Raw genomic sequence first — 15,574 nt, 5'->3', positions numbered from 1 at the left:
TTACATCAGGATTAGAAATGAGAATCTCTTACCAAGGAGCACAAACTTTTTAAGCATAGGGAGTGTGGGAGAGGGAGGGGAAAATGATCCCAAAGATCCAACCCTGATCAGTTCAGATACCTGGATCTCATGCTGGGAGTCCGGGTGCTCCAAGATACTGTCCTCATTACTGAACCAAAACCCCAGGCTTTCCAGTAGCTCTGGTTCAACTACAAAGCGAGAGCAAGATGTGAGGTGGGGAAGGCGAGAGAGGAGAGCTAGATGACCCAAAGGTGCTGATGATTTTGTAACTAGATGGTCACCAGGAAAGGTTTTAAATAGAGATTGTTTCTGTCAGGGAAGGCTGAACTTGTCCTTAAGGTACTCTTAATTCTCGCTGGAATGTAGGTGAAATTTGCCTAACAATGTCATGTTAATGTTAAACCACTATGATCCTTCCCTACCTCACCCCAACCCTCCCTAAACTTAATCAGATTTTCAACCTCATTCTGTCTTCTCCTGATTAAATATTCAAGGAATATGAAAAGTCCCTCTAAAAGGGTTCCAGAGCAATAGGGATGCTGAAAAATCTGTCTGCCTCCAAAGGTTTAGCAAAAAAATTCTCAGCACAGACTGAACTAACCAGGGGCAGTGTTGCCTTGCTTTTGAATGGTGACCCCAAAGGTCAAAGAATGGAAGCATGGGTGCTTTCCGTAATATGCAAAGCACCACTAAAAAACAAGGCTGTCAGTCAGGCCCTCACCTGAGGCCTTCCACAGTAAGTGCAACTCTAGCTTTGAGTCCATCACCCAAGCCAATCAAGAGGGTTGGAGATGGGCCTCCCCGGTGGAGCAGCAGTTGAGCGCTGGGTTGCGAAGCTGCCCGCAGCCTCTGCAGTGCCGGTTCGATCCCCAGCTGCTCCCTGGCCACCGGAGGAGGGTCCCCGCGCAGACCTCTCCTGCAGCCCGCTGCTCCCCACAGCAGTGTACTTCGGTCCTTCTGCCTGCTCTGCTCCCCGCTCTGGCTCTAGTGAATTCTCTTACCCTCCCGCGCTTCTGACTGTACCCAGTGCTTGAATAAATAAATAAATAAATAAATAAAATCTTTCAAAAAAAAAAAGAGGGTTGGAGATGATGCTAAAGCATATGGTGCAAGCTATCAGGCAGCCTAGTAAACCCTACCTGAGCTCAACATATTGCTTTTAAAAGCCCATCCACTGATATGTACCTGAGAGGAACAAAAGTTTACCAACTTCACAGGATGCTACCTGAAACCAGCTAATTGTATCCCTCTCTTAAAGTTCTCATCCCTGCCACATCTTGTTCTAAGAAGTCTCATCTTAGAGAACTCCTGATATCTTCCTTAATTCTCTTTGGAGACGCTCAAGGAAAACTTTAGAATAATGTCTGCTCTGAAAGTCTTTCAGAAGCTGGACACACCATCAAGTGATTCATGATAAGGTAGAGGACAGAAGCCAATAAAGGTGCAATGGTGAGGACACAGCTTTTAGAGAGTAGCTATACATTTATATAATCTTCTCAATTGTTTGTAAATATTCATGTTTTCAGATTTCAGTCCCCCAGGAGTATGAAAGATCTTTGGAAAGATCATCTTCATCCTTATAATATTCTATTTTTAAAGGTTTATTTATTTATGCATACAAGATCGGGGGTACAAGCCAGAGGTGTGGGGGGGTGGGGGTAAGAGGATTCACCAGAGACAGAGTGGGGAACAGAACAGGCAGATTGACCGAAGTACACTGCTGAGGGGAGCAGTAAGCGAGTCAGGAGAGGTCTGCTGCACCATGTGGGTAGCTCCCTGGCTGGCCAGGGATCAAACTTGCACTGCAGAGGCTGCGGACAGCTTCATAGGTTGTGTCTCAACCCCTTGCGCCACCAGGGAGGCCCCTTATAATATTCTAATTAACCTTTCCCATTTATTTATTTAGGTTTAAAAAAATAACAGGAAGGTCCTTTTCAGAAAGCCTTCTAAGTATGAACTCTGGGCTAATCCACCAGTCAGAGACTGTGCCAAGTTTAACAGGCTGTGAAGTAGATCATAGCTTCAGAAAAGGTTGAAAAATGAAGACTCTGTAGCAGATCAATAAAAATTCTTTAACATGTCTTTTTAAAGAATATACATAATATTTTTTTTCTAAAGTACATAGTATGTGTTTTATACAAGAAGCTTTGCTTGCATTCTATCATTCACTTTGAGCTTTATAATCATAAATAATTCTCTATACAGGGCCTCCCCGGTGGCGCAGCGGTTGAGCGTTGTGCTACGAAGCCGCCTGCAGCCTCTGCAGCACCGGTTCGATCCCCAGCCGCCAGCCAGGGTCCCACATGGCACACAGACTTCTCCTGCTGCCCGCTGCTCCCCTCAGCAGTGTACTTAGTCAGTCTGCCTGCTCTGCTCCCTGCACTGGCTCTGGTGAATTCTCTCACCCTCCTGCGCTTCTGACTATACCCAGTGCTTGTATAAATAAATAAATTAAATCTTTAAAAATAATAATAATAATAATAATTCTATACACTGTCAAATTACCCTCAGTTCTTTGTTAAGAGTCTGACATGAGCAAAACGAGCTCGAGTGGCACCACTTATTCCTGTGAGTAAATGTTTTAGCGCCCTCTGCTGGCCATTTTCTGCATTCAGTAAACGGCTCCTTTCACCAAGATGCTGCTCGCTAATCGTTCAAAGGTCAGATAGTGGCTACAGCATTAGGCCACCCATTCTTCAAAGCTGAACCAGGAGCCACTGCCATAAAAGGAAAGGAAGGACCTTGACGAGTTCTCCAGCCACTGTCTGTTCACGTGTCATCCTGGTGCATGGGCTCACCTAACTTGCATTCACCCTGGCTTCATTTCTACTTATGGTCTTACCTCCTTTCACCCTTCCGTCTCTCTGCTTCACCCAGACAGTTCTGGTGAGGGGAGAAGTGTGTGGAGAGACCTACTTCACCTATCAAGACCAGTTCCCCTATCAAGTACCACCTGAGTAAACAGAGGCCAGAAACAAAGACCTGCAGTCATGTTTCCCCTACAAGCTCAAGGATATAATGCCAATTAACTTCCTTGGGCTGCCCTTGGGCTTATATTAATGAGATCTGGGGAGTTGGGGGTGGGGAGGAGGGAAGCCAGTAGAAAACTTTCCTGTTCTACCACCTCATGCCAAAGCAACTTTTCATAACTGTTCAGTCCCCCAGATCCTTTAGTAAGATCCAACACATGAACCTGTAAGATCAAGCCACTGATTAGTAAGTACTTACTGGTTTAATATCAATAATCCACTAAGTGAAAAATATTTTTTTAGAAGAGGAAGCTATAAAGGGACTGAAAAGTAGTTCTTGCCATCAAACTGCTCACAATTTGTTTGCAAAGGTCAAACATGTCAAAGGAAATAGTTAGAAAGTGATGTGTCATATCATTAAGTGAGAAATATACACTGGAAATTCTGTAAATACACACACACAAAGTAGCCCATTCTTTGTCATGTTAAGAAAAATGATCATCAAAATACTACTAATGGTAATCTCTGGTAGAATTCCAGATGACCTGTACTTTTTCCTTCACATTTTCAGTACAAAAATTTGAATGTTGTATCTGAACAATGAGAACAGAAATGAATTAAAAGTCAACTTAAAAAGAGTGTAAACAGAGAAAATTGCTTATGAGTTGTACACAGAATATGGCTGATAAACACAGTTATGTAAAAATACACAGGAAAAAAAAGATTGGAAGAAAATATGCCAAATGATTAGTGACCCTTTATCTGAAAGGGCTTTAGTGATGTTGTCTTCTCTGCCTCGCATGTCTTATTTTCCAGCACTTTTATAAGTAGAAAAGTCAATCTTAAGTTAAAGAAATTCAAATGTTAACCAATGATGTGTCCTCAATTTAAAATGTTTTTAGTGGCATTGGCAAAACACAGGTCTCCTGCCCACCTGTGACTATGCTGGTACCTCTTTTTTTCTTTCTCTTTTTCCTAACAAACCTGTCCTCTTAAAATAAAAAAAAAATGTAATTAGTAAAGTATCTGACCACTAACTACAGCCTTCCTACCGTACCTGGAATAAGTGCTGTGCTGATCAGGATATCCACCTCCTTGCACTGTTGAGCAAAGAGCTTCATTTCCGCATCAATGAATTCTTTAGACATCTCCTTTGCATATCCTCCTTGTCCCTCACCAGATTCCTTCACATCCACCTCCAAGGGTTCAGCACCCAGAGATTTGAACTGCTCCAAAGCTGCAGCTCTGGTAATAAGGAAAAACAAGTTATTTTAGGTCCCAACCACAGAAATCAATATCTGCATTTACATATACCCTTTTTGCCAAATGATCCTTTACTGAAACATTTCCTCTGTAGCTCTTAAATGATGAGGCACTCCACCACACTGCAGCTCATGTCATCCATGATTTCATGAGGGTGGTGGCCATCGACATTGTGCCCACAGATTGGGCAGTGCCCAGGATCTCTCTGATGGTGCCAGGGAGTTCTCTAGCTAAAGATCAAGACTGCATCACGGACTATGTTAGCAATCTCATCAAAAGTGGTATTTCTATGGTGTTTAATGATCTTTTGCTTCTTTGTGTCTCTTGCTGGTTCCTTGAGGGCTTTAACGATGACAGAGGTTGAAGGTAACACTTCAATCTGGGCCTGTCTGTTGTGCAGGGTCCATTTCACTGTCCTTCTCAGACCCTTCCAATTACCAGTGCCTTGGCAATGTCATCGCCAACTCTTTTATGCATAGACCCAAGGGGCCAAGGCAGATGTGGCACCTCAAGAGATGCAAGGCTTGATCTCTTTGGGGTCAAACTTATGCAGCACACGGAGTCTAAAGGTAGGAGGGCTTTTATGATATTTTTCCTTGGGGGGAAAACACTAAAGGAAATTCCAACTTCTGCTTAATTAATTTGCAAAAGGAATTTTACTATTGACAACTCATGTAACCAGGTATGTTTCTTATGGCCCCACTGTCAATGTAATGCGAGTCTAACCTACATTAAGGTCTAACTTCATTCATATCACTCAAGTTGATGTTTTCCATCTGTAAATGTTCTGATTTATGGGGACTCTTCCCACATCAACAACTTTTACTTAGAAATATTTTAATTGCTTGATTTTTCCCCCCATGTCTCATTCAGTTGTGTTTGGAAAAAGCAACCTAAAAATGGCATAAGTGGAAAAATGTGCAGTCAACATATATAAATTATATACAACTATATTCAGTTTTTAGAAATAAATAAATGCTAGCCAGGAGGTGTATGATAATTGGATGACCAATTGGATAACTTACTGTTAAGGTTTTTTTATTAAATAAGTTAAATTATAATATCAACATATAGTGAAATTATATTATTAATAAAGAGAAAAAGAACATATACTAAAATGTTAATAGTAGGCACTAAGATTTTAGAGTTTTTTATTCATTTTTTGTACTTTTTAAATGTTTTTTCTAAATGAGGCAATAAGCAATATACTGTTTTTATGATTAGAAAGAAAGCAGATAAACAATAAAATTGATACACAGTGCCTATTATTATATAAAATAGGACTAGTTGTTCATAGTTCATATAGTTATTGTAAAAAACACCTTACAAGTAAAGTAAGGTGTAAAGTACAATCCCTAGAAGGGAGTAAGCATTTAGTACAGGCAAAAACAAATTGTTATGCCAATTGTTTTTGTAAATATAGCTTTAAGTACAAAAAAAGAAAAATTAAAGCTTTTAATTTCTACACTTATAATATAGTCATGAAGCAAAATAATCACTATTGTAAGGAGGGAAAATTCCTAGTCATTGTTTGAAAGAATTTAAAATTTGCACCCCTTTAATACCAAAAGGCAATGAATTGTATTTAAGATTTTTGAGGTGTAACTTAATATATACCATTCACTCTTCCAATAAGAATTTATCAAGTGTGTTCTCCAATCTAATCTAATTGGATTATAAATTCTCAGAAAAGTATTATAGCAGATCAGCCACATCTTTTTCATAGTACACCTGAGTAACATTACTAAACTGTAAATAAAAATGAAGTGAAGCAACAGCTATTCTAGCTGTCTATTCTGTACACAATATAAAACAATAACACTGATAGAAGAATAAATTCTAAATAGTTAACCCAACACCAAATTTCAAATCATCTCTAAGTCAAGTATTTACATTTCTACTATATAATGCTGTCTACTACAATGAAAACTTCAAGAACCTGTTTTCTTCAAACTTGAAGGGTTCAAAAACTTTACATCAACATACAAAATTAAAAGATAGGACTAATGGCATGCTTAATTCTAGCTATCCTTGGTTTCATCCTGGTAACTTTGTTAATGCCTTTCTCATTTAAACAGGCCAACTTTTTAATCAGTACATAGCTTCTTTAAAGTCCAAGTCAAGTCCAATGTTCTATGGAACATTCTTTACTCAGAAAAGTAACACTTTCCAACTTTGGTGACTTTTTGATCATTCTATACTAAAGATTAATAAGTTGGTAGTATTTCTCTATTCCTCAACTAATAATAAATAACCACATTTCAACCTCAAAAAAGTACTGGAACACATAAATGATAATAATGCTCAATAAAAATTTAATGAAATCTAGTATCAATGTCTTCTGAAAAGAAGGGTTTTATTTTTTTTTTTTTAAAGATTTATTTATTTATTTATTTATTTATTTATACAAGCACTGGGTACAGTCAGAAGCGCGGGAGGGTGAGAGAATTCACCAGAGCCAGAGGGGAGAGCAGAGCAGGCAGAGTGATGAAGTACACTGCTGAGGGGAGCAGCAGGCGGCAGAAGAGGTCTGCGCGCCATGTGGAACCCTCGCAGGAGAGGTCTGCGAGCCATGTGGGACCCTTGCCAGGGATTGAACCAGCACTGCAGAGGCTGCGGGCAGCCTCACAACCCAGCGCTCAACCGCTGGGCCACGGGGGAGGCCCTGAAAAGAAGGGTTTTAATCAAACTTCTCTTTATAGAAATTCTAGGAAAATATTGCTGTCTAAGTAAATACACAATGCACACAAGTACTTTCACCTAGGGATTCTAAAATTATTCAGAGAAATATATTCAACTCTATCTTTACATTAAAAGAAGGGATCTTATCATAATAATGCAATGATGATGATGATAATAATAATACATGTGTTGCTACTCAAGTTGAAGGTTCTGGGGCCTACTTTGCCCTCTCAGTTTAACCTGCTTCCAACCATTCCATGCAGGCATGTCCCTCACTACCCCTAACTCCCAGTCTGTTCTCCAAGATGTTTCTTTCTCCAAGATTCTTAATTCACACTGACAAACATCTTTGTTCATGCCCTACCTATTTCTGAACAGAAATAGAACACAGTAAAATAATGTTAGAAACTTGGGCCTCCCTGGTGGGGCAAGGGGTTGGGCATCAGCACAATGAAGCAATCCACAGCTGCTACAGCTCGAGTTTGATCCCCGGCCAGGGAGGTGACCCACAAGTTGGTGCAGCAGACCTCTCCTGTCTTACCTGCTGCTCCCCTCAGCAGTGCATTTCAGTTAGTCTGCCTGTTCTGCTCCCCAATTTGTCTCTGGTGAATCCTCTCAACCCTTGCAACTCTGGCCTACACCCCAGTTCTTGTATACATAAATAAATCTTTTTTAAAAAGTAATAAATAGGGGGCGGAGCAACATGGCGGCGAGGAGACACTGCGAGTAAGATCTCCCATTAAAAAAAGTTAATAGGGAGGAAAAGCGGCAGGTCCCAGTGAGAACTGGGACACGGAAGATGAACGGACGACTCCAGCAAACTGCCCTAAGAAGAAAGTTGCCATAAAAGAGGACCAGATGGGAGGGAAGCGCAGAACCCTGCTCCCCTCCCCCGCCCACAGAGGCGGCACTCTCCGACCTGCAGAGAGGAGGGAAACAACAAACCAAAACGGCCAACAAGAAAAACGGACGCAGCAAGCGGAACTGGAGGTGGAAAGGAACTACTGCAGCTACCACACCCCGTGAACGGGAGCTGTGGAGAACCCTGCAGGATCCGCCGCGGAGGTGAGCTCCGGGCGCCATTAAAGAGAGACCCCGCCCCCGGGGAGGAGGCCAGCACCAGCACACAGCCCCGGCCGCCTGGTAAGCTTGCGCGGAAAAGCGGCGCGCTGGAAAAGCAGGCGCGGATCGGGATTGCGCGAAAAAGCGGCGCAGATTGGAAATGGGATCGCGCGGAAAAGCAGTGCGGTTGAAAAGTAAATGCGGATCCGGATCGGATCGCAGCTGCCCAGGTCCCCTTGCCTGCAACCTAGGCTTGCGGGGAGACACGCGGAGGCCCTCCCTGAGTGAGCAGGAACCAGGCGCCCAGGCAGGGGAGCGGGATTCAAAAGGCGCCATTCCCGCGCCACTGATCTGGGCTACAGCCCGCGTCCTGGAACTGAGGGCTTTAGAACTGAGACCCGGGGCACGAAATTAGGGGCATGGGTTCCCCACGACGGTGGGGCACAAGGCAGACACAGCACCCCAAAGCCGTTGAGGTGTACCCTACCATCCCTGCTCTGCTCCCTGTCCCACGGGGTGGAAAATCAGCTCCCCAAGGGCTCTAGGAGAGATCTCTAGCGCCACATAGCGAGCAGAGACTCCTGAAGGAGCCAGTGGCCAGCTGGGGAGTTAGCCCAGGCCGGGCCCCTTCCGACCAGTAGTCTGACCCCACAGGGAGAGCGAGCACCCACAGCCGGGGCAGACCAGGCGCACAGAAGAGTGTGCCTGAGACCAGACGCGCAGGGAGTGTGTCCCACATCACCATTTTAGAACAGGGACATTTCTTCAGTAAAGACTACCTGCAGAAGGCTTCCTCAGGAGCCAGAGGTGAGCGGGGGAAGTTCGCCCACGCCAGACCCCCTCTGGCCTGCAGTCCAAGCCCAGAGGGGGAGCAGGAACCCACCGCCGGGGCAGACCAGGCGCACAGGGGAGTGTGTCCCCACATCGGCATTTTAGAACAGGGACCTTTCTCCAGTAAAGACTGCTTGAAACTGACAGATGACTCCTGGAGGAACCAGAGGAGAGCAGAGAAGCTCACCCAAGATGCCGGCCAGTCCCAACTACACAGTGTCCCAACGCATACGGCAAATTAGAAAACAGACAGTAGGGAGGAGAAGAACCACACGCAACCTAGCAACTCTCCAGAGAAAAAGCACACCACAAAAAGAAAACCAGCCCCCAGATTGCAACGACAATAACTTGGAAGAATTTCTGAGCCTTCCAGAAAGAGAATTTAAAATTGCCGTGATTAAAAAACTGACAGAAGTCATAAAGGAAAACAATGATAAGGGAAAAATAATCAACGATCAGAAGAATGCAATTGAGTCCCTAGAGAGGGAAAACAATGGTCAGAAGAAAGAAATTGAGTCCCTAAAGAGGGAAGTAAAAGAAATGCAGGAGACCAAAGAATTAATGGAAGAACTAAAGAATTCTGGGAAAAGCAATGAAAGCAGAATAGATGAAATGGAAGAACGAATAAGTAATCTTGAAGACACAGAAATAAAAAGAACCAAAACAGAAAAGGAAAGAGAAGTACGAAGGAAAAAGAACGAAGAAAGACTTCGGGAACTATCTGACTCCATGAGGAAAGGAAATATAAGAGTTATAGGAATACCAGAAGGAGAGGAGAGAGATGTAGGAACAGAGAAAATATTCAAAGAGATAATTGAAGAGAACTTCCCAAATGTGAAGAAGGAGCTGAAAATTGATATACAAGAAGCAAGAAGAACACCAAACTTCCACGACGAAAGGAAAAATACAGCAAGACACATAATAGTAAAGCTCCCAAGAATCCAGGACAAGGAAAAAATAATGAAGCTGGCAAGAGGGAAGAAACAGATAACATTCAAAGGAAAGCCAATCAGGCTGACATCAGACTTCTCCGAAGAAACACTAGGAGAGAGTGGAGGGACATAGTCAACAGACTCCAAGAAAACAGATGCCAACCAAGAATACTCTATCCCGCAAAGCTCTCCTTCCTCTTTGAAGAAAGAATATGGACCTTCCCAGACAAACAGAAACTCCGGAATTTCATTACAACTAAACCCCCACTCCAAAAAATACTACAAGGAGTCCTAAAGCCAGAACCTCAGAGGGACGAATAACAATGAAAGAAGGCCAAAAAAAAAAAAAGTTATTAAAAGAATAAATAAATAAAATCAAAGCAAAGACAATCACAATGGCAAATACAGATGCTAACATATCAATATTAACTCTAAATGTAAATGGACTAAACTCTTCAATAAAAAGACATAGAGTTGCAGCCTGGATTAAGAAACAAAACCCAACCTTTTGCTGTCTCCAGGAAACACATTTAGCTACAAAAGATAAAAATAGGCTCAAAGTTAAAGGATGGAAAACAATCCTACAAGCAAATGGACCAAAAAAGAAAGCAGGAACAGCTATACTTATATCAGATAAAACAGATTTCAAACTCAAAAATATAAAAAGAGACCCCAAGGGTCACTACATTATGATCAAGGGGACAATACTTCAAGAAGAAATAACACTCATTAACATATACTCACCAAACGAAGGAGCACCAAAATATATCAGACAACTGTTGTCCTCTCTGAAAACAGACATCGGAGAAAACACATACGTAGTGGGAGACTTCAACACACCACTATCAACAATGGATAGATCAACAAGACAAAAAATAAGTAAAGAAACCAAAGCTCTAAATAAGGACCTAGAGCAATTGGGCTTAACAGACATCTATAGAACACTAAACCCCAAAAAAAAGGAGTACACATTTTTCTCAAGCGCACACGGATCATTCTCCAGGATCGATCACATACTGGGGCACAAGACAAACATCAACAGATACACCAAGATTGAAATCATATCAACATCTTTTCTGACCATGAAGGCATCAAACTAGAAATAAACCATAAAAAGAAGGCAAGGAACTTTCCTACCTCATGGAGATTAAAAACCACACTACTGGAAGACCACTGGACTAATGAGGAGATCAAAGAAGAAATTAAAAAATTCTTTGAATTGAACGACAAGGAGGACACCAATATCCTAAATGTATGGGATGCAGCAAAAGCAGTAATAAGAGGAAAATATATAGCAATAGAAGCTCACATCAAGAAACAAGAAAGAACGCAAAGAAACAACCTAATCTCGAAGCTCAAAGATCTAGAAAAAGAACAACAAAAAAACCCCAAAACCAGTAGAAGAAAAGAAATAATAAAAACCAAAGCAGAAATAAATGAAATTGAAACTAAAAAAAAAATCCAAAAGATCAATGAAACCAAGAGCTGGTTCTTTGAAAAAATCAATAAAATAGACAAACCCCTAGCCAGGCTCACAAAGGAAAAAAGGGAGAAAGCACAAATAAACAGGATCATCAATGAAAGAGGAGAAATCACAACGGACACAGCAGAAATCAAAAGAATAATCAGTAACTACTATGAACAGTTATATGGAAACAAGTTTAACAATCTAGAGGAGATGGACAAATTCCTACAACTCTACAATCACCCAAAGCTAGATAAAGAAGAAATAGAACACCTAAACAGACCAATTACAATTAGCGAAATTGAAATGGTAATCAAAAACCTCCCCAAAAACAAAAGCCCAGGACCTGATGGATTTACAAATGAATTCTACCAAACATTCAGAGACGAATTAGTGCCTATCCTTCACAAACTCTTCCAAAAAATTGAGAAGGAAGGGACAATACCAAACACGTTCTATGAAGCCAACATTACACTAATACCAAAACCGAACAAGGACAACACAAAAAAGGAAAACTACAGGCCAATCTCCCTAATGAACACTGATGCAAAAATCCTCAATAAAATTTTAGCTATCAGAATCCAACAATGTATCCATAAGATAATTCACCACGACCAAGTAGGATTCATTCCAGGGACACAAGGATGGTTCAACATCCGAAAATCAATCAACGTTATCCAACACATCAACAAAAATAAATATAAAAACCATATGATAATATCAATAGATGCTGAGAAAGCTTTCGACAAAGTGCAACACCCATTCATGATAAAAGCCCTTGAAATTCTTGGGATACAAGGAACATACCTCAACATCATAAAGGCCATCTATGACAAGCCAACAGCCAGTATCATTCTCAATGGTGAAAAGCTGAAAGCAATTCCATTAAGATCTGGAACAAGACAAGGATGTCCACTCTCACCACTGCTTTTCAATATAATACTGAAGTCCTAGCCAGGGCAATAAGACAAGAGAAAGACATCCAAGGAATCCAAATAGAAAAAGAAGAAGTCAAACTATCACTATTTGCAGACGATATGATATTATACATAGAGAACCCCAAAAACTCCACAGAAAAACTAATTCAACTCATCAATCAGTTCAGTAAAGTGGCAGGATACAAAATCCACATGCAAAAGTCAGTAGCCTTCCTATACACAAACAATAAATCTGAAGAAGAAGAAATCAAAAAAACCATCCCTTTTGTTATTGAAACAAAAAAAATCAAATATTTGGGAATAAATCTAACAAAAGAGGTAAAGGACCTATACAAAGAAAACTATAAAACACTGTTAAAAGAAATAGAAGAAGACACAAAGAAATGGAAAAACATCCCCTGCTCATGGATTGGAAGAATAAACATTATTAAAATGGCCATCCTTCCAAAAGCAATATACAGATTCAATGCTATTCCAATGAAAATTTCAATGTCATTCTTCAAAGAAATAGAACAATTATTGATGAAATTCATATGGAATCACCAAAAACCCCGAATAGCCAAAGCTCTCCTGAAAAAAAAAGAAGGGAATGGAGGCATCACACTCCCAGACTTCAAACTATACTACAAAGCCATAATCATCAAAACTGCATGGTATTGGAACAAGAACAGACATACAGACCAATGGAATCGAATAGAAAATCCAGAAATAAACCCACAGATTTATGGTCAACTAATCTTTGACAAAGGAGCAAAGACTATGCATTGGAGCAAAGAAAGTTTGTTCAATAAATGGTGCTGGGAAAACTGGGTCGCTACATGCAAAAGAATGAAGCTTGACCACTACCTCACACCATACACAAAAATCAACTCAAAATGGATTAAAGAACTAGACATAAGACCTGAAACCATAAAATATATACAAGGAAATATAGGCGAAACACTATGTGATTTGCACATCAAAGACATCTTTACAGACACATCACCCAAAGCAGTGATAGTGAAGGCAAAGATAAACAGCTGGGACTACATCAAATTAAAGAGCTTCTGCACAGCAAAAGAGACAATAACAAAAACAAAGAGAAACCCCACCAACTGGGAGAACATTTTTGCACCCAACACTAATGATAAAGGACTGATCACAAAAATCTGCAAAGAGCTGATGAGACTCAACAACAACAAAGAAAATAATCCAGTCAAAAAATGGGCAGAAGAGCTAAAAAGAATCTTCTCTGAAGAGGAAATGCAAATGGCCAACAGGCATATGAAAAAATGTTCAACATCACTTGTCATCAGGGAAATGCAAATCAAAACTACCATGAGATACCATCTTACATCAGTGAGAATGGCACATATTAAAAAAACTAGCAACAACAAATGTTGGCGAGGGTGTGGAGAAAAAGGAACTCTTCTGCACTGTTGGTGGGAGTGCAAACTGGTCCAACCATTGTGGAAAGCTGTGTGGAGATTTCTGGACCTACTAAACATAGAGCTTCCATATGATCCAGCAATTCCACTCCTAGGTATTTACCCAAAGGACACAGAAACATCCATTCCAAAGAACACCTGCACCCCTCTGTTTATAGCAGCACTGTTTACAATAGCTAAGCTTTGGAAACAACCCAAATGCCCAAAAATAGATGACTGGATCAAGAAGATGTGGTACATATACACCATGGAATATTACTCAGCATTCAAAAAAGATAAACACATGCAATTTGCAGCAACATGGATGGCGCTGGAAGGGATCATGCTCAGCGAAATAAGCCAAAAAGAAAAAGAAAAATACCAGATGGTCTCACTCATAGCAGGAATCTAGAATACTTAAATAAGGGACCAGGAAAATGAATAACTATAAGAAAGTGAAAATCAAAATCAACAAAAAACTATGAACCAGAGACACTTTTAGGGGGGCGGGGGCGGGAGGGGAGGGATTGGGGTCAGAATGGGGGGGCTGCAATTTTATGGGGAATATAACAATAAAATTTATTATCTAAAAAAAAAGTAATAAATAATTTATTATAAACCAGACAAAGATAACTGTCCTACTGCTAATCTACACACATAAACAAAAGTGTTTGTTTTTAATTCTTTTGTTTTATGAATTGCTTCCCCTATACTGAGTCTTGGTTCTTTTTTTTCCCTGCTATATAATACTTTTTCACTTTGTGTTTAACTTTGAAAAAGTGGAAACACTTTTAAATGAGAGCTTGCAGAGCAGTTTCCAATGTGCTACTTCAATTTATAGACCCTAAGGAGCACATACTAACCAGTGAAACAAAACCTTTTACCTTAACTGCAGTCACTAGTAAAGCACTCACCTGGTATCAAATCCACGTACAATTGCACCCATTGCCTTTGCTGCACCTGCAGAGGCCAGCCCAGCAACACCACCACCAATTATCAGAATCTAGGAAAGAAGGCAGAACCAGTGTGTTTTCAACAATGTGTTATCATCTGACTACGAAAAATCATCAACTGATGACTATCAATAGCTGGTACACGGCATTCAATAATACACCAAGTGCCCGAGATGGCTGGCCCTCCATAAATGCTGCAAGTGGATATGTTAGGGGGAAAAGGATGTCTGTCCTAAAGCTAATTCCATACAGGCTTTGTGGACTCCACCCCCCACCCCAGACCAAAGCCAAAGACACTGGGAACTCCAAATACCATCACCACCAAAGGGAAGGTGGCTGGGACCTGAGGGTGGGGTTAAGCAGCCAGGTTGGTATAAAGCCAGACACGTGGGCTTTGGAGGGGTTCCCCCATTTTGGCTCTCCGCCAGCTCGCAGCGTCCGGCCAGCTCTGAGAGCGCTTTTTGGGTTTCCAGGTCGGCAGATCGGATAGGAAGCATTAAAGACTTTATTTCCATATTTTCTCCCTGAGTTGTACATTTTCCTTATTTCCTTTTCCCTTGTAAATAAACCTTTTATTAACCTTTTGTGTGTGTCTGTAGTGGAGTATTAATAAGTCCCTTTGAAGCGCACGGGTGAGGACCCACAGCCAGGCAACCCCGTTCAATATCGGGGCTGCCCTATAACAGATAGACTACTCTTTAGCTGAGCCACGGTTTTAAAAATTTGTCAGAAGGACATCTGCTAACAACCTTCACTCAAAATAGCCTGAAGGTCAGCAACCTTCACTCAAAATAGCCTGATAATCAGCACCTCAGGGTGAAAGACACTTGCAGCATTCCATATGTTAAAGATTAACAGGGTCTTGGCTATATAAATGCTACTTTTACTAAAATTCCCAGAGTGAGCTTCTAGTTACCTCTCACCTCTTGAATTCTATAGTTTTCTGTGTTCATAAAATATCAAAATGAGTTTCAAAATGCGTGCAACTTTGGTGAAACATCTGTTCCAACCCCTAGTTTGAGGACAAATGCTAAAAGAAACAGCATGTAACC

The 15,574-nt window shown here is 41.0% G+C and overlaps 1 protein-coding gene across 2 annotated transcripts in view; it reads right to left on the bottom strand.

Moving 5' to 3' along the window:
* The window catches only part of NNT (nicotinamide nucleotide transhydrogenase), a gene marked incomplete at its 5' end in the record, with an annotated part of 88,515 nt that overhangs the window by 60,583 nt on the left and 12,358 nt on the right, over positions 1-15,574 (bottom strand). For both annotated transcript variants that reach the window (XM_084233172.1, XM_084233173.1), the window contains 2 exons: positions 4,048-4,235; positions 14,484-14,572. In XM_084233172.1, the coding sequence (XP_084089298.1) occupies positions 4,048-4,235; positions 14,484-14,572 (277 nt within the window). The remainder of the gene's footprint in view (positions 1-4,047; positions 4,236-14,483; positions 14,573-15,574) is intronic.

The sequence above is a fragment of the Talpa europaea genome (genome assembly GCF_964194135.1).
Source record: "Talpa europaea genome assembly, chromosome: 5".
Taxonomy (NCBI): domain Eukaryota; kingdom Metazoa; phylum Chordata; class Mammalia; order Eulipotyphla; family Talpidae; genus Talpa; species Talpa europaea.
This window is presented reverse-complemented; position numbering and strand designations above follow the sequence as displayed.